General features: G+C 43.5%; 1 protein-coding gene across 2 annotated transcripts in view; it reads left to right on the plus strand.

The window, feature by feature from the left end:
- Positions 1-19,690, plus strand: part of CSMD3 (CUB and Sushi multiple domains 3) — a 1,180,750-nt gene that overhangs the window by 1,112,340 nt on the left and 48,720 nt on the right. For both annotated transcript variants that reach the window (XM_075920204.2, XM_075920205.2), the window contains 2 exons: positions 853-1,029; positions 18,656-18,835. In XM_075920204.2, the coding sequence (XP_075776319.2) occupies positions 853-1,029; positions 18,656-18,835 (357 nt within the window). The remainder of the gene's footprint in view (positions 1-852; positions 1,030-18,655; positions 18,836-19,690) is intronic.

Consider the following 19,690-nt stretch of genomic DNA (forward strand, 5'->3'; position numbering starts at 1 on the left):
CAGAGGGGGGAGCGGGGTGCCCACAGTCAGCTCCTTTTACCTGCATGGTGATTCTATCTCTTTCCTGCATGGGTATATGAGCTCAATCCCATTACAGGCATATTCCTTTTTCCTGGAACAACCAAATCCTTACTTTGCTTTAAGAAATGATAACAGGAAGTTTTAGACCAAATTTGGTGGTCCTAGCTATTACATTTAGGAGGGTTTCTTGAACTAGCAGGCAAACTGACAAACTCTCTCAAATATATTATATTATATTATATTATATTATATTATATTATATTATATTATATTATATTATATTATATTATATTATATTATATTATATTATATTATATTATATTATATTATATTGCAAATCCATGCACATGAAAATTAGGAAATTCTACATTTTTAGTTGTTTGTGCAATGTTAATTCTTCCTTTTCATCCCCCATCCTGTGCATTGAATGAGGTACAGTCCTGAGGAAAAAATAGTATGTGATCATGTAATTTAAAATGGTATCATAATGCACACTCACAAGTGAACTGAATTAGGTTTTTGGGGCATTTTCTAGCTTTCATGTGTCTGATTCTGAAATGTAAATAACTTTCTTTTGTCATAGAGTTTTTACCATAATTTTCTATGTATTTTTCTGCAAAGAAAAAGATAAAAATAAAGTATGGTATATACAACTTATATAAAAATCTCCATCACACATTGTGAACAGGATTTGAAGATAAAACCTTCAGGTTTACCAAAGACTTCCATCACTTAAACATGCTGGCATCAGGAACATTTTCTAGATTGGGCCCTAAGTCATTACCTTTCATGAAAGTTTTGATATTTACTATTTGCTATTTTATTTTATAGCTGTTCAGTGTGGTAATCCAGGAACTACTGCTAATGGGAAAGTATTTCGTATAGATGGCACAACATTCTCTAGCTCGGTAATTTATTCCTGTATGGAAGGGTACATACTTTCTGGTTCTTCTGTAAGACAATGTACTGCCAATGGAACATGGTCTGGATCCTTGCCAAATTGCACAAGTAAGATTAATCTTCAGTGACTATTCTTCATGTTTAACTATAACTATTGCTTTAGTGTTTTTCATTAAATTATTCTTTCTTATTATTCTATATACAATAATATGGAGTTTTATGTATTACTTTATTTTCTGTTGCAAAAATTCTGAAACTCTTGGTAATTTATATAATGAAGTACATTCAACTTTATCAACCATGATAATAATGTATAAAAGAAATATTAAGAATAAAATATTTGAAGAAAGACATAACATAAAGCATATAGACTAGTATTACATTTTAAGGCACTTGTCTATTCATATATTCTACCTATTTAAACTTTTCTCTAATGATAAAAAGGTCTTTCCTTATGTTCATATTTTATGGGGTTAGTTTTTGTATAAGTTTTCTGTGACACCTCTGCTGACGTGACAAGATGCTTGCTGAGCACATTTTCTTTGTGCAAGCAGAATAGAATACTATTGCTGATTGGTTTGCCATGAAAAAAAAACTCATTTTCACTTATAACTGTGTAAACTTTTGTTATCCTTGTGCACATGCTTCACAGCTTTTTACAAAAGAAAAAGAACAAGCTCTAGAACAGTGGTCTTTCTTTCTTATAACTCTTTAACTGTTTTAGCCACCATGTTTGTTTATTATTTATAAGTACTCCAAGGAGTTGCATAATATGTTTGTTGTGTATATTTTGAATTTTTGACATTTGAAAACTTCTTTAACCTCTCACAACAGTGGTTCCCATCTACTGGTCCAAGACTGGTGGCAGTTTGTGAACCCCTGACCGTCAGGCTGCAGTGAATTGCCAGGCCATGCCCCCAGCTTTTATTTAGACCCACCCTCTGAGGTTCCCAAGAAATTCCCTTCCCACCCACTTCCCCAAGCAGCAGCAGGGTGTGTGAGGTGACTACAGCTGGGACCACAGTGAGGCTGTCCCTACTGGGGCAGTCTCACCGTGACCCCAGTTCCAGCTCCAGCAGGCTGCTACGTGGCCCGGCTGGCGGGGTCACGTGAAGAGCTGCTGCACCAGCGGGTGGGGCTAAGTGCCAGGTGAAAGGCGGCTGCCCCGGCCAGCAAAGCCAACCTCCAGGTAAAGTGGGGCTGTCCCAGAAAGTGGGGCCTAGCATCGGGTGAAGGGTGGCTGCCTTGGCTGGTGGAGACAAGCGCCAGGTGAAGAGTGGCTGTCCCAGACAGTGGGGCCAAGCACCGCATGAAGGATGCCTGCTCCAGCCGACAGTGCTGAGCTCTATGTGAAGGGTTGATGCCCCGGCCAGTAGAGCCAAGTGCCACACAGCTGCCAGGGTCAAGTGCCCTGTGATGGGTGGCTACCCCTGTAGCGTCACTCTCCTCCCTCCCTGCTTGGTAGGACTCTTCCCCTGGCCTCCTGCTGCTCCCAGCCAGTGGGCATGCACATTATTATTATGCATTATTAAGTGCACAGGAAAATATGAATGTGCAGAATGTGTCAGCAGCACTGTCAGACCTGTTAACTACTGCCTCTTTAATTCTGGTGCAATTGAGGCAAATGTCTTGACTGGAGAACACACTTTAACAAGTATTTGCAACTATTTTATTGGTCTTTTTAAAAAATGTGTGTGTGCTGCCATTTTCAAATTCGTGTTAACTATCATGTTCCCCCTCCTTTGATTTGCCTGATACACCATGGGCTAAAATTACCATAATGAATATGCAAACATGCAAATAATTAATTACCGTAATGAATATGCTAATATGCTGTGCCAATCTGCCGACTGTTTTTGAATGAGTTTGCTGATCTGCGGTAATAAAAATGGTTGGGAACCACTGTCTTACAGTATGTTTTCTGATCAGTGATTACAGTCTATAACTTGTCAGGTGTTTCAAGTTAGTGTTCAAGTGTGATTTCCTGATCTTCTGAGCTTCTATGTAGAGTGCTTTTACATCACCCTGTTTTAATGGAAGTGTCAATGGGGATCTGCAGTGTACTAACTGACCACTGATTCAGAAAAGAAACTGCAGCATTTGACACTTCTTGCTAGACAATGCATGAGTTCATGAAATGCTTGTTTGCTTTGCAAGAATTTTTGGCATATTGTTTCATTACTGTAGGTTCAGCTAACTAAATCAAGCATGCTTCCAGTTTTTTGACATTGGCCTGTACTCTTTAGTGCTCTCTCTCTCTCTCTCTCTCTCTCTCTCTCTCTCTCTCACACACACACACACACACACACACACACGCTTCTCTCCTCTGGAATTCATGACTGATAGGTTTACCTCACTAATAAGATATCAAAGGAGCTGAAAATGATTTTCAGTGCCTATTTGTAAGTACTAGAACTGCATTATATCCCTATTCTTTGCTGAGCAGTTCTGTGCAGCTCTGCTGTGATGAAAGGCCACAGACCTTTGAATTCAGGAACTGTCCTCCTTTTCTCCTTCTTTTCCTTTTTCGCCTTTCTTAAACTATCCTTCCTTCCCCTCCAAAGGTTGCCAGCCTATACATCAACAGTTAAACTTTTCTTCTGCTGTATTCAGCACAATTCTTCAAGCATGAATATATTTTTTTCTGCCAAAGTTCAGTATGGGAGAGTCTTTTATGCCGTGAGTGGATGTGTTGAAGTTGGTTTCTCTCCCAAAGTTGTCTGTCTATTAGAAAGGCAGCTGTTCAATTTATCCAAGGTCTAAAGAGGGAGGATTTTCATTCAAAAGAGCTTCAATGAAGGTAGATCTTACAGGACATCCAGATAGGCTCTGGCTGTAGCGAATCCCCCTTTGCAGTTTTGAGTCTGCTAAGCAAATCAAATCATCCTGTCATATCAGTCAGTACTAACACAGCTCTTCAATTTCTGGCTGTGGTAACATTTAATACCTTGGGAGATCTCCCTAGAAGGGAGTTCATCAGACCATCTTGTTTCTTCCCTCTTTTCCGCCCACATGTTCCAGCCTCCTTGGGAGAACTGTTTGAGATGGACATTGCTGCATACTCACTGTACATTCAGTCAGTTCTATTACATGGATCTCAACACAGGACAGATAGATCTAATCAACCCCTGCAGACAGACTCTGCTGTGTCATGTAGACACAGTCTCTTTCCATCCTCTAATGTTCTCCCAGGGTACCAGTGAACCCTTGTGATCTCTTTCCCGGTTCTTAGCAAAGGAAGAGGCTTTATTGTAGTCAAGTCTCAGAGTCCTGTCCTGTCTTTCTTGACAACAGGAATAGTCTTTCTGTCTTGTCTCTCAGGTACTGTGGACAGTTTGGATTAAGATAACTCATCATTTAAATCCAGCAGATGTTGATACTAGAACAATTTTCCGAAAAGCAGAAAGATCTAGGAATGTCTGTTCTCTATCCGAAGGAATATGTTTAAAGAGGACTTTTCCATTTCTATTTTGAGTCTCTGGAAAACATTGCAGATGCCTAATGGCAGATATTCTCTAAGTCTAATATCTTTTAGCAAAATCTGCCACAGGCAATGTAGTATGCCTGGAAAAAAATATTCCCATTTTGCTCTGTCCCCAGAGAGACTCAGTGGATCTATGCAAATTTGCAGCAACTGAAACTCAATATCTACAACTCACTTTCAAAAGATCTCTGCAAGCATCCCCTCCCATGAGTTTATTCACACCAAATCAGTCCCATAGGGGATTATTGGCTCCTGTACAAAGAGCTACAAAACTACCCCGAGGCTACGTCTACACTGTGGAGCTATTTCAGGATACCAGAAGCATCCCAAAGTAGCTATTCCATGTCTTTTGAGCATGCCTATTATTTCAAAATATAATTGGCTCATTATTCCAACATCTCTGTAAACCTCGTCCGACGAGGGTTAAAGGGGATTTCAGAATAGCACTTTATTTTGAGATTTGGTGCTGTGTAGACAGTGCCAAATTTTGAAATAAGCTATTTCAAAATTACCTCGAAAAAAGCTACTCAATGTGTGTAGAGAAAATTGTGTAGCTTATTTCAAGATAAGGGTGTACTGTAAGACTCTCCTTTTTGGTAGAATGGTGCTTGCGACATAGCAATACTTTATTTTCTGACTATTTCCTTTGCACTAAATAGTTAAAAGACTTATCTCGTTGTTGTAATGGAAGTGGACTCCCTCCTTTCACACATTTTGGGATGTTTATTCTTGCTTAGTGAAGACCAATTATTTATTTAGCATGTGCATAGTTATATAGAAAATTGATGGCATCTTCAGTGTTGTGATGACTTTAGTAAAACATAAGCACAGTGGTTAAGGAACCATGTGACCCTGAGTAACTTTAGTGAACTCAGGAAGGCCACAGTCATTCAGAATTTGTCTCTCCTTCTATGCTGCACTTTTCTTTCCTTTCTTATCCCTTCTAGTTCCATTTTTCATTGGGAAAGACATGAGGAACAATTAATCATCCCTTTATCTCTGTGAGACACCAGGCCCTTTTTCCATAGTCATCATGGAACAGATGTCTGTTTGTGACTACTGTACAGATGCACATTGTCCCACTCGGAAAAAAATATATTCCTGCTGATGGAAATGAGGGAAGTGTTCCTCCAAGGGCTCAGAACATTTTCTGTGGTCAAAGACAGGGTCTGAAAGGCTTGCAGTCAGTATCTGATGAGAATCCTAATTATTACACCTTCGATTTTAGTGATATTTTATCAGCTACTTCATCAATTCCTGTAACTTTGGCTTTCTCTCCACCCTCCCCAAAGTTCCTGCTCTGGTCCTGAAACCAACAAGCCCATCGATACTAGGATAAATATATCCACTCATATTTCTTCTTTTTCTTAAATTAGGGTATTCTCCCTGGTTTTCATTCTTTGTAAGACTCTCGCCTGTGGATGTGTCCAAAAAGCAGGCCTTGTACATATTACGTTTGCAGATGATACCAAGATGGGAGGGGTTGCGACTAACCTGGAGGATAGGGTCATAATTCGAAATGATCTGGACAAATTGGAGAAATGGTCTGAGGTAAACAAGATGATATTTAATAAAGACAAATGCAAAGTGCTCCACTTAGGAAGAAACAATCAGTTTCATACATTCAGAATGGGAAGCGACTGTCTAGGAAAGAGTACGGCAGAAAGGAATCTAGGGGTTATAGTGGACCACAAGCTGAATATGAGTCAGCAATGTGATGCTGTTGCAAAAAAAGCAAACATGATTCTGGGATGCATTAACAAGTGTGTTGTGAGCAAGACACGAAAAGTCATTCTTCCGCTCTACTCTGCGCTGGTTAGGCCTCAGTTGGAGTATTGTGTCCAGTTCTTGGCACCACATTTCAAGAAGGATGTGGAGAAATTGGAGAGGGTCCAGAGAAGAGCAACAAGAATGATTAAAGGTCTAGAGAACATGACCTATGAAGGAAGGTTGCAAGAACTTGGTTTGTTTCATTTAGAAAAGAGAAGACTGAGGAGGGACATGATAGCAGTTTTCAGGTATTTAAAAGGGTGTCAGAAGGAGGAGAGAGAAAACTTGTTCATCTTGGCCTCTGAGGATAGAACAAGAAGCAATGGGCTTAAACCGCAGCAAGGGAGGAAAAAGTTCCTAACTGTCAGGTGGTTAAACACTGGAATAAATTGCCCAGTGAGGTTGTGGAATCTCCATCTGTGGAGATATTTAAGAGTAGGTTAGATAAATGTCTATCAGGGATGGTCTAGACAGTATTTGGTCCTGCCATGAGGGTAGGGGACTAGACTCGATGATCTCTTGAGGTCCCTTCCAGTCCTAATATTCTATGATTCTATTATATTAATTTTCATCTCCTGTGTCAACACGTGATTGACTCTAAAATCAGCCACTGAAGATTTCTGTTTTGACTTGGTCTCAGAGAAGGTTACTCACATCTGAAAGTAAACTGAGCATATAAAATCAAGGCCAAACATCACTGGAGACTATTCCATTTGGATACAAATTACAGGGTACCACATTATCTCCTGGGGTTGATGCAGATATGTCTCTATTAAGCAAATAAATTTGGTTTTTGTACTTTGATCTTCTTTGGATTTTCTACCTCTTGAGATTAGCACTACCATAAGATTCTACTAACACAAATTCCTCCTCCCTTTAGGAAGAGATGGTATGTCATTGTCCTCTGACTTCTCTCAGCTGAAACTCTTTGGCCAGTCCAGTGTTTTGACTACAAATTAGAAGACTATAAGAGTTGCAATAAAGGGTCAAAGCAAAGGCACTTCTAGCTAAGTATCCTGTCTTCTGACAATGGCCAGTGCCAAGTGCTTTAGAGAAACTGAACAGAACATGCAATCATCAAATGACCCATCCACTGTTGTTCACTACCAACCCTGACAGAGTGTAGGGACACCAATAGCATGGTTTTATATGCCTGATCATCTCGGACATAGCTGTTGATGAACATATCCTCCATGAATGTATCTCATTCTTTTTTAAACCTCATTATAGTTTTAGCTTTCACAACATCCCCTGGAAAAGAGTTCCACAGGTTCACTGAGGTGTGTGAAGAAATACTTCCTTTTGTTTGTTTTAAGCCTGCTTCTTGTTAATTTCCTGGGTTACCTTTGATTCTTGTGTTATATGAAGATGTAAATAACACTTTTTATTGTCTTTCTCTGCATCATTTATGTTTTTATTAACTTTTAATATATCCTTAGTCATCTTTAACCCAAGCTGAAAACTACCAGATTTTTTAAAAAATATTTCCTGCGATAAGGCAGAGCCAGGAAGTGGTGGGAGAATGCTAGAGGGGAAATATGTATAAACCATAGGCTAATTAAAACATGGTTCCCTGTAGATGAGGGAATGCTCCTGCAGGCTAATTGAAGCACTCGTAGCCAATTAATGTGATACAGCAGGCTATGGTGTGCTTCCCTCTAGGCCAATTGAAGCACCTGTTGCCAATTAAGGCCCTGTCAGGAATCTAGTAAACCCCCACTATCACCACCACTTCAGGAAGACATGGTGATGTGAGGAGGGAGAGAGGACCGGAGTTTGGAAGTGTGTTGCTAAAATTTGAAAAACCAGCCAATTGGGAGAAAGGAAGCTCTGTCCCAATGGAGCAGGGAGACTTTGTATGGAAGTGGGTGACAGGAGAGGGATCACATGAGGATTACTTGTTGTCTCCACCCTCTGGGGCATCTGGTATTGGCCATGGTTGGCAGACAGGATACTGGGCTAGATGGACCCTTGGTCTGACCCAGTATGGCCGTTCTTATGTTCTTTGTCCCCCAGTGTCAAGGACTGAGGGTAATCATACCCAGGGAGACAGAAGAGGATAGGAAACCTGTAGAGGTTGAGAGGTATTGGGTCTCAGACTCAGACCCTTTCCTTGCTTCCATTATCTATCTGCCAGCTTCCTGAGCCACTAGTGGGGCTCTTGGCACTCCAACAGAAAGGGCAAACGGTCATGTCCTAGACCCCTACCAAGAAACGAGTGTGGCCTACCATACCAACATTGGCCATTTTTTCACACTCCTCATATAGAAGGCATTCCTTTCTCTTAATAATTTTTGCTGGCCTTTTTCTGTACCTTTTCTAATTCCAATATATATTTTTGTTTGAAACAGGGCAACCAGAACTGCATGCAGTATTCATGCTGTGGGCTTATATAGTTTTATATAAGATTTATATAGTGGCATTATGATATTTTCTCTCTTATTATCTATTTTCTAATGATTTAATATTCTTTTAGCTTATTTGACAGCCATTGAACACCGAAAGAACTATCCACAATGACTCTATGATCTCTTTCTTTAAAAGTAATAGCTAATTTAGACCCTCTCATTTTTGTCTGAATAGTTGGAATGATGTTTTCTGGTGTGCATTACTTTGCATTAATCAAAACTGAATTTCATATTCCATTTTGTTGTCTAGTCATCCAGTTTAGTGAAATCCCTTAACTCTTCTTTTCACTTAACGATCTCAAGCAATTTTGTATAATGAGCACGTTTTGCCATTTTAGCTTTTTCCAGATCATGTATGAATATTTTGAACAGCACTGGTCCAATTCCTGAAAGACATCATGGTTTAACTTTCTCTAGTCTAAAAACTGACCATTTATTCCTAAACTGTGTTTCCTGTCTTTTACCCAGTTAGTGATCAAGGAGGTAACTTCTTTCTTATCTCACGACTTCTTACTTTGCTAGAAAGCCTTTGGTAAAGGATGTTGTCAAAGGTTTTCTGGAAGTCCAAGTAAAATATTTTCACATGATCATATTTCTGCATTTGTTAACTATCTTTAAGAGTACTAATAGATTAGTGAGGTGTGATTTCCGCTTACAAAATATGTTTTCAGTCTTCCCTGACAAATCTTATTCATCTGTATGTCTGATAATTCTGTTTTTTACTATAGTTGCAAGTAGTTTGTCTGGTACTGAAGTTAGTTTTACTAGCTTGTAATTTCCATTAGGACCTATGGAGCCATTTAAAAAATGGTGTCACGTTAGCTTTCATCCCCTCATCTGTTATAGAAGGTTTTTTTTTAATAATAGGTTACATACCATAATTAGTAGTTTGCCATTTCATATCTGAGGGTGTATCTAGACTACAGGGTTTTGTCGACAAAAGTGGACTTTTGTTGACAAAACTATACCTGCATCCATACTGCCATTGAGTTATGTCAACATAAAGCCGACATAACTCAGCAGTTTTGTCGACATATGTAAACCTCATTCTATGAGGAATAACTCCTTTCTTGACATAGTTCTGCCAACAAAAAAGCAGCGTGGATGCAGGGGAAAAGTTATGTCGACATAAAAGGCCTCCAGGAAGAACCTCTGATGGACACTCATGCTACAGCTTGCGACTCTATTGTTCCTGCCCATAGCCATCTTTAAAAGGCACAGGCACCCAGGATCAGCACTCTGGCAGCAAGCGAGCTCCAGAGCAGACCAGGACTGTGCAGCTCAGTTTTGGGTGAGCCATGTCTCCAGGAGAACCCCCCCCCAAAACCCATCAGGCCCATCTAGGGACTCATCCCCCCGGGCATCCCGGGGCATAAAGCGCCGGGCACCCTCCTGGTCATGGCTGGAGATTAAAGCCCTTTTGGAGCTGTGGGCTGAGGAGGAGGCACTGCAGCTTCCACAGGCTAGGCATAGGAATGTGGACATCTACAATAGATTGGCAGATGGCCTGGCCAGGAAAGGCCACTATCCCCGCACAGCACCACAGGTCTGAATCAAGGTCAAGGAGCTGAGGCAGGGGTACGTCCAGGCCCGTGAGCACAGCTCACACTCTTGCGAATACTTTGAGGACCTGGATAGGATCCTGGGGGCAGGAGAACCCCTGCCTCCTGAGATGCTCATGGAGTCTGGGCTGGAGACGACCATCCTACAGCGTCCAGAACACCTGCTCAGGGACCAGGAGCAGGAAGACAAGGAGAAGGATAGCAACCAGAGCACCCAGGACCAAGGCACCCAGACACAGGAGGCCTTTCAGACCACCTCGGACACTGGGAGGGAACTTCAGGTGAGTGCTGTGAGGGTCCAACACACCTAGGGCAGGGCAGGCGGGAGCAAAGGGGACGGTACAGTGCTGTGACATGTCATGCTGAGCATGGCCCGGGGGAGGAGAGGGACACACCCATGGCCGCCCTCAGGGAGGGTCGTGCTACCCCCTGCACTCACATGGCTTCTAGACACCGCCTGTTCCTGCAAGCAGGGATGCCACATGCAGGCATGGGTTGGAGACGCTGGGATTGCTTCACAGCTGCAGGCCTCTCAGTACTCTGTGGGAACCCCAACCATGGCCTGACACTTCTCCGTGCTGCTCAGCCATGGGTGATGCGTGAGGGGGGGCACAATGGTGGCCTGCACATTTCCTGGGCTCCAGGGAGGCTGTGGCTGTGGGCCAGGCCGCACCATGCCTTACTGAGATGCATATGAACAGCCTCTGACCCTAGGACAGGCACTGCCTGATGAGAAGAAGGAGGGCATGCCCTCTCAGGGAAAGGGTGAGCATGCATGACTGACAACTTTTCCCTCTTGTCCTCCACAGCCGGACCAGCTGACCAGGAGCGGAGTGCCCCACCTGCCCCACCACCCAGACAGCCGCAGGGCACTCGTAGGCACTGATGCAGCTACTTAGAGCTGGTGTGCCAGCACGTTGGCGTCCTGCAACGGATGCAGGACTCAATGGAAAGGAGTCTGGAGGCAGAGTGGCACCGGCAGTTGCTGCACAAATTCATCTAGCAGCGCAGGGACATCTGCACTGCCATCCGGGAGGCCATGGCCTTCCCCGGTCCTTTGCCTGCTCCTGCCCCTCCTCAGCCTGCCCCCCCTCAGCCTCTGTCCCCTCCTCTGCCCCTGCCATCCTAGCCCAAGCCCCAGCACCACCTCCTGCCCAGCCCCATGCTGTGGCATCCAACACACGCAGCCAGGTGTGACAAGGCCTCCGGAGCCAAACCACCAGGAGCTCTGCCTCCAGGCAGCCCCCACAGCCCTGAGCCTCCCTCCCCCCTTCCAAGTTCACATTCCCCCTTCCCACCAGTGACACAAACTAAGGGATGCACTTTTTTTTCAAAGCAGTTCATTTTCTAAGACAGATATTTTTATTTTTCTCTCAAGCAAAGAGTTATTTATTTTCATTTGTTCAAAAACCAACAGTTAAATAAAGTGTTAAAGAGTTTTCAGCATCACCTGTCTCCATTCTCAGTGAGTGGGGACTGAGTAGAATGGGTGAATGTGGGGCTGGGAGGGGTTGCATGGAGGAAGGCACCGGGGGCATGGGGCACTCCCACATGTAGAGGGCCTTGGGGACAATCAGGGGCCTCCCTGTGAGAATTGCTCCCTCAGGGCTTCCCGAATGCACAGGCCCAGCTGGTGGGCTTGCCGGGTGGCAGCTGTCCAGGGCTGCCCAAACTGCCTTCCCTTCATCTCTGTCTGTGTCCTCCATGCGCGGAGGAAGGCCTCCCCTTTCCTCTCTATGAGGTTGTGCAGCACGCAGCATGCTGCAACCACATCGGAGATGTTGTGTTCCCCCATGTCCAGCTGCGTCAGCAGGCACCTAAACCTGCCCTTCAGACGGCCGAAGGTGCACTCCACCTGGAAGCGAGCCCTATTGAGGTGGGAGTTGAACAGTTCCCTGCTCGCATCCAGGTGGCCGGTGTATGGCTTCATGAGCCAGGGCATGAGAGGATAGGCCGCATCGGCCACGATGCACGTAGGCATCTGCACATCCCCGACTGCCAAGTTCCTCTCTGGGAAGAATGCCCCAGCCTGCGGTACAGGTGAGAGTTCCTGAATACATGGGCATCGTGTGCCCAGCCTGACCACCTGACACAAACATCAGTGAACTGTCCCCTGTGGTCGACCAGGGCCTGCAGCACCATAGAGAAGTAGCCCTTCCTATTGATGTACTATGCTGCTTGATGGGGTGGAGCGCGCATGGGGATGTGGGTCCCATCCAGTGCTCCAGCACAGTTTGGGAACTCCAGCCCCGCAAATCTGGCCAGGAGGTATGCAGGTCTCCGAGGCGGACGGTGCTGTGGAGCAGCTCAGAATTGATGGCTGTCACACCTGCAGAAAAGGACAAATAGAAACACACAGAACAGGACATTAGAGGGGTTGGCTCACCTAATGAGAAGTGTTCTCTCCTTTCCCCCAGACCCCAACAGCCCCCCACCAGAAAATCCCTTCCCCACTCCCTGCCCCCTGCACCATGGCAGGGTGAGACTGAGAGGGTTTCTACCTCTGCCACCCCTTCCCCAATTCCCTCTGCCTGGTCCTGACTGCCCCCCTGGATTGTCCCCTGAGAGTGACTTGCCTCCATCAAGATGGCCCCGATGGTAGACTTCCCCACACCAAACTGATGCCCCACGGAGCGGTAGCTGTCGGGGATGGCCAGCTTCCACAGTGCAATGGCGACGTGCTTCTCCAGGGGGATGGCAGGCTGCAAGGGGTGTCCTGGTATTGCAGAGCAGGGGTGAGCCAGGTACAGAGCTCCCGGAAGGTGGCCTTCCGCATCCGGAAGTTTCTGAGTCACTGATCGTCGTTCCACTGCTGCAGCACTAGCTGGTCCCACCAGTCCAAACTGGTGTCCAGTCTCCAAACCTGCCTCTCCAGAAAAAGTTGAGGGGCAAGGACAGGGTTGCAGGGTTTCAGCCTGAGCGAGGGGCTCAAAGCTGGGCTAAGAATCTAGCTCTGCCGCCAAGGTCATCATGCTCTCCTGAGCATGAAGCAGAGCTTCTAGCAGCATGGTGCGGGGCCATCGCCTGCCCAGGGGCAGCTCAGGCTCCATGGCCAAAAAAGCCAAAATAACACATAAACAAAAGAACAAAAGAAACAAACAAACACAAGAACAAAAGTACAAACAAAAAAGTCAAAACCCAAACAAACAAGCAAACAAACAAACAAACAAACAAAAAAGTTAATACACAGCTCTGGTGTCCAACAAAGCAAGGCAACCGGAGCCAGGAAAACTGCAGCAGCTTTGCTTTCCCTGTAAAGGTTGGCAAGCTAGAAGCAGGAGCGGAGGAACAGCTGTCCAGGAGTATCCCATTAAATATGCGTCTCTGCAGAGAGCATGCAGCAGTGCCTGGGCTTTATGGCTACCCCTGTGACCTTTCAGAAGCACTTCCGGGTGCCTTCTTCTGTCAACAGAGCGTCATGCAGTCTAGACACTCTTATGTCAACAAAGCTGATCACTTTGTTGACAAAACAATGTAGTCTGGACGCTCTATGTTGACATAAGTTTTGACGACAGATTCTGTCGACAAAACTTATGTCGACGTAAGCCTGTAGGCTAGACGTACCCTGAGTGAATACCACCTGGTCCTGGTGACTTATTAATGTTTAAGTTATCAGTTTGTTGCTAAACCTCCTGTATTGACAATACAATTCAGGACAGTTTCCCTAATTTGTCAAGTAACAGAATAACTCAGCTGTGGGAATCTCCCTCACTTCCTCCTCAATTAAGACTGATGCAAAAAATTCATTTATCTTCTCCTGTGATTTCTTCTTTACTACCTCAGGGTATGTCTACACTACAAAGTTAATTCAAACTAACAGATGTTAGTGCAAATTAACTTTAATAGGCGCTACACATACAAACCACTAGTTCGAACTTAATTCGAACTAGCAGAGCGCTTAATTCGAATTAGGTAAACCTCATTCTACGAGGACTAATGCCTAGTTTGAATTAAGTAGTTCGAATTAAGGGCTGTGTGGCCACTTAATTTGAACTAGTGGGAGGCTAGCCCTCCCCAGCTTGCCCTGGTGGCCACTCTGAGCACCACCAGGGAAATTTGTCTGCCCTCCTCCCGGCCCTGGAGCCCTTAAAGGGGCATGGTCTGGCTACGGTGCCCATGCCAGGTGCAAGCCTGCCAGCACCTAGCCAGCAGACCCTGCACCTGGCACAGCACGAACCAGCCACCCGCTGCCACCCAGCCCTCTGCCTCTTCCCGGGACCAGGCTGGTGGCTCCCAAGAGCCTGCCCGGGGCTGCAAGAGGCAGGCGCCCGCCTGGTCTAGTGTGGACATCGTGGACCTCATCCACGACCTCCGCACTAGGCACAGGAAAGTGGCCATTTAGGGCAGGATAGCTGCTAGCCTGGCGACCCAGGAGTAGGTTTGCATGAAAATCAAGGTGGGCCAGTGAGACCACCGACCATGAGCCCTGAGCTTAGAACATAAAAATATAAGAACGGCCGTACTGGGTCAGACCATAGGTCCATCTAGCCCAGTAGCCTGTCTGCCGACAGCGGCCCAAAATAGGTACCCTAGAAGGGATGGACCGAAGACAATAACCAAGCCATTTGTCTCGTGCCATCCACCTTCAGCCTTCCACAAACAGAGGCCAGGGACACCATTTCTACCCCCTGGCTAATAGCACTCCATGGACCCGACCTCCATGACTTTATCTAACTTCTCTTTAAACTCTGTTATAGTTCTAGCCTTCACAGCCTCCTGGGGCAAGGAGTTCCACAGGTTGACTATTTGCTTTGTGAAGAACTTTCTGTTATTAGTTTGAAGCCTGCTACCTATTCATTTCATTTGGCGTCCTCTAATCCATCTATTATGGGAACTAATGAAGAACTTTTCTTTATGCACCCTCTCCACACCACTCATAATTTTATAGACCTCTATCATATCCCCCCTCAGTCTCGTCTTTTCTAAGCTGAAAAGTCCCAGTCTCTTTAGCCTCTCTTCATATCGGACCTGTTCCAAACCCCTGATCATTTTAGTTGCCCTTTTCTGATCCTTTTCCAAGGCCAAAACATCTTTTTTGGGGTAAGGAGACCACATCTGTACACAGTACTGAAGATATGGCGTACCATAGTTTGATACTTCCCCTCCTCCTTCTTCCCCTGGCTTCCCCCTTCCAGCTCCCTCCTCCCAGGTTTCCCCTTCCCCTCTCCCACCCTCTCTCTTCCCCTCTCCCACCTCCTTTTCCCCGTCTCCCTAGAGGTTAATCCCCCCCCCCCCCTCAGTTTTGTTAAATAAAGAGAGTTTCTATTTTTGAACACACGTGTCCTTTATTTTTTACATCAGGAAGGGGGGCTAGGGACGGGTAAGTGGAAGGAGGTGAGGGAGGAATGGGGTACGAGCCCCCAATGGGGAGGACTGGGGTGGCTCTGCGGGCTCCTCGGGGTGGAAGCTCTCCTGCAGCCCCTCGATTGACACCTCCCCACCCCGGACGGCAGCCTGTGGCAAGTGCAGCCGGGCTGATGGCCGAGTGCTGTGATGTGCCAAGTGTGGGCACTCAGGGCACTCCAAGCCAGGTCTGCTTTGCTGTCCCTCATCGAGTTAGACAATCGAGCGGGGCACCCTGAGAACTGTCTGTCCAGGGTGGGGGTCGGGTCCCTTTAAGCACAGCCCTCAGCTAGCCTGAGACAGCAGCTCCACGCTCTAAGTCCTAATCTGATGCCCTGCCGGCACTGCTTCCGGCCATCCTTAACCTCGGTTCAGGGTCCACTCAATGTGGACATGCTAGTTTGAATTAGCAAAATGCTAATTCGAACTAGTTTTTAGGTCTAGATGCACTAGTTCGAATTAGCTTTGTTCGAAATAACTAATTCGAATTAAATTAGTTCGAATTAGTGCTGTAGTGTAGACATACCCCCAGTCTTCCAGTGTTTGGCAGGCTTCTTCCTTCTGGTGCAGATTTTTTTTAGGTCTTTGACTAGTTGATCTTCAACCCCCCTCCCTTTTTTTTTTTGGACTGCCTAATTATACTTTTGCATTTGACATGCTAGAGATTAGTCTACTTTCAATTTTCCTCTGTGGATTTAACTTCCAATTTTTAAAGACTGCTTTTTGTCTCTAGCCACTTCTTTTAGTTTGTTCTCTATCAATTGTGACACTTTTTGGTACTCTTATTAGGTTTTTAAACTTAATCTGAGCCTCTATTAATGTGTTTTTAAAAGCTTCCATACAGCTTATATGCATTTCACTTATGCAACTGTACTTTTAATTTCTATTTAACCTGCATTTTTTTTGTATAATTCTCCTTTCTGAAGTTAAATGCTACTGTGATTGACTTGTTTGGTGTTTCTTTTCTTTCACCCCTCATCCACCAAGTATATTACTTTTAATTATATAATGGTCTCTATTGCCAAGTTGTTCTTGGACCAGATCCCATGCTTCACTTAGGACTAAAGAAAGAATTGCCTCTCTCTTCAAAAGTTGTAGGACTAGCTGCTCCAAGAAATAGTCAATTATAGTGTCAAAAAACTTTATTTCTGTATCCTTTCTCGAGGTGACATGTACCCAGTTAATATGGGGATAGATTAAATGCACCAAAATTATTAAGTTTTCTGTTTTTATGGCCTTTCTAATCTTCTGGAGCATTCTGTAATTACTATCATAATCTTATTTATCAGTATACTCCTGATATAATTTTCTTATTATTCAACCGTGGGATTTCTACCCATAGAGATTCTGTGGTGCAGTTAAGATTTTTAATTTATTTTACACTTTCTTTTCACATATATTGCCCCTTCTCTGCCAATATGACCTCCTCTACTATTCCTATATATTGTGTAACCTGGCATTACCATGTTTCACGGAAAATCATCATTCCACCAAGTTTCTTGATGCTTATTATGTCACTATCCTCATTTAATATCAGGCACTCAAGTTCAGCCATTTTGGTATTTAGACTTCTAGAATTGGTATTTAGTTGTCTGGTGATGTAATTGAATAGGATTTTTTTTTTACTGTTTCTCTTCAGTTCTTTTCTGTACTTCATGAATTTTAGTCCTCTTCTCCTTACTTTCCCTCAGCCCTCAATTTAAAAACTCTTCTTAAACGTTTAAATTTTATATGCCAGCAATCTGGCTCTATTTTTGCTTACGTAAAACCTTTCCTTCCTGTATTGGCTCCTCCTTTCCCTGAAGGTTTACTGGTTCCCTAATAAACTATAGGAAACTCCATCATTTTATCCTCTCATTGAGATCCTAAAGTTCTCCCTGTTTAACTGGCCTCCACAGGTAACTGGAATCATTTCAAAGGATACTACCAGGGAAGTCTTGGACTTCCATGTCTACTAGCCTAATTTAGAGTTCCAGAACCTCTCCTACCTTTCCCTCTGTCATTGGTAAATGTATGCATCGTGACCATCCATTTCTCCCTAACACTGCACATAAGCCTGTCTTCAGAGATTCATAAGCTTAGCATGCGGCAAGCAATTCACCATGTGGTTCTCTGAGTCATGAGAAACCCATCTCTCTATATTTTTAAATTATTAAATTGATCCATTACCATAATCCCTCTTTTCCAAATAACTGGATTCCCTCCCCTGGAGAGATATCCTCATTGCAAGAGGATACCATTACATCATATGGAAAGAGGATCCCAAATATGGGAATGTTTCCCTCTGCTCCAGGTTAATGTTCTCTTTCCCAAAGCCTTTCCTTCTTGTGGCCAGCACAGTAGTTGTCAGACTGGAAATGGGACTTCTCTGCAGTGTCCATCTTCTCACCAACTGTTTCTTTATGTTGCTCCCTCTGTGTTCTTTAATTTGGAGCTAGGCTGTCTGTGTTTGTTTTCTGGGTTCTTATAAGACATTTGTATTGTTTTTAAGAATGATTGTGTCAGGATTTTATTTTCTGTGAAAGAAATACTTAACAAGCTGGTCCCATTCATTCAATCTCTATTTACTCCTTGTCTGTGTTAAATTGACATTCTCATTAAGTATTCACTTGCAAAGTTCTGGACCAGGGAAACTTTTTTTTCCAATTTCCATGGGACAAGAGGTGTGGATAGTCTTCCTCAGTGTGTCGCAGGTCCCTTATTGACAGAGGTCAACCTTTTGGGACTTTTTCCACTCTCATTGTAGTCAATCCCTTTTTAATTTCAGTAAATTTTTTATATTCTTTAAGGAGATCCAGATGAGTGACTATCACACTGTGTGGTCCTTGGGAAAGCAATCTGCTTTTCTTCATCTGCCTACTCCTTTATAATGTGTTTGTTTTTCAAATGGCATTTTCTAATCCTGAAATCTAAAATAGTACAGTCCATTCTTTACACTTTCTAACAAGTGTACTATTTTTTTTCTAAAATATAGCAGCTTTAGATATCCATGTAGTGTGTCAGGAAGATGAATTAAGTGATATATATGTTTACCTAATGCAACTGGAGATAAACATTTGCTATATTTTTTTGCAATAAATCATTACTTTGACCACGTGCTTTTTCTCCTCAGAGACACAAAGTCACATTAATGATTTACCATCTGTTCTTCAAACCCTTACTTGCAGTAATCAGTTGTGGAGACCCAGGTGTACCAGCCAATGGCCTGAGATATGGTGATGATTATGTTGTTGGACAAAATGTTACCTATATGTGCCAACCTGGCTATACAATGGAATCAAATAGCTCCATAATTCGCACCTGCACCACCAATGGCACATGGAGTGGAACAATCCCAACTTGTAAAGGTATAGCAATGATTTTGGTTAGCAGAACATCTCTTCTTTTATGACACTGTGCTTGTTGTGTACTGTTACATGTTAGTCAAAGAAAGTAAATATTCATCATTATAACCAAAAGATTAAACAAGTCTGAATATGATAATGTTTACTTTTTTTATAGGGGAAATTGAGTTGGAGGCTGTAAAAATTGTTGTCTTAGCTTTCTGTCTTTTATTTTGTTGAATAAATTTGAAGTGTTAGCAGTGTGCTGGAGATCTGACTGGAGTTCTCTAACTAAGTATCTGCTACCAATCTTAAAGGGTAGTTCAGGTGACTTCCCTGATTTTAATGTTTTTCTGAATAATGTTATGTCTACCAGAGATCATGCATTTCAGCAGTATCATTTGTGAAGACACATGGTATTGGACTTTATAATTTCTAAATGACACTAAAATGAATTTTCCTTTGGCTGCATAGCATTAGACCATCTGATCCTTCCCAATAGGATTTTTGGCCAACCCTCCCTTGTACAGGGTACACTAAGTGAATGTTCTCCAATAGTATTAATATAATAAGTCTGTTTTCCATTAGTAAAGTTTAAATATTTCCAGCAGATGCCCTAATGTACATTTGTTTGCCATCTATTGTTGCTTTCTTACTATGGGAATTTGAAAAACAAAAGAATAAATCCTCCGATCCTGTATTCTTCCTCTCTGCTAGCACTTACACCTCTAATTTACAGGTATTACATGGAAGTTCTTTATATAGCCTGTAGTTAAAAAGTTGGTACTTTGTAGCTGATTTTTTTGTAGTATGCCATCAAAATAGCTTTTGTAATGATCTCATCAAAATTGCTATGCTCAAAGTAATTTACAACCCCTT

Source organism: Pelodiscus sinensis, chromosome 2 (genome assembly GCF_052426305.1).
Source record: "Pelodiscus sinensis isolate ZL-2025 chromosome 2, ASM5242630v1, whole genome shotgun sequence".
NCBI classification, from domain to species: Eukaryota; Metazoa; Chordata; order Testudines; family Trionychidae; genus Pelodiscus; species Pelodiscus sinensis.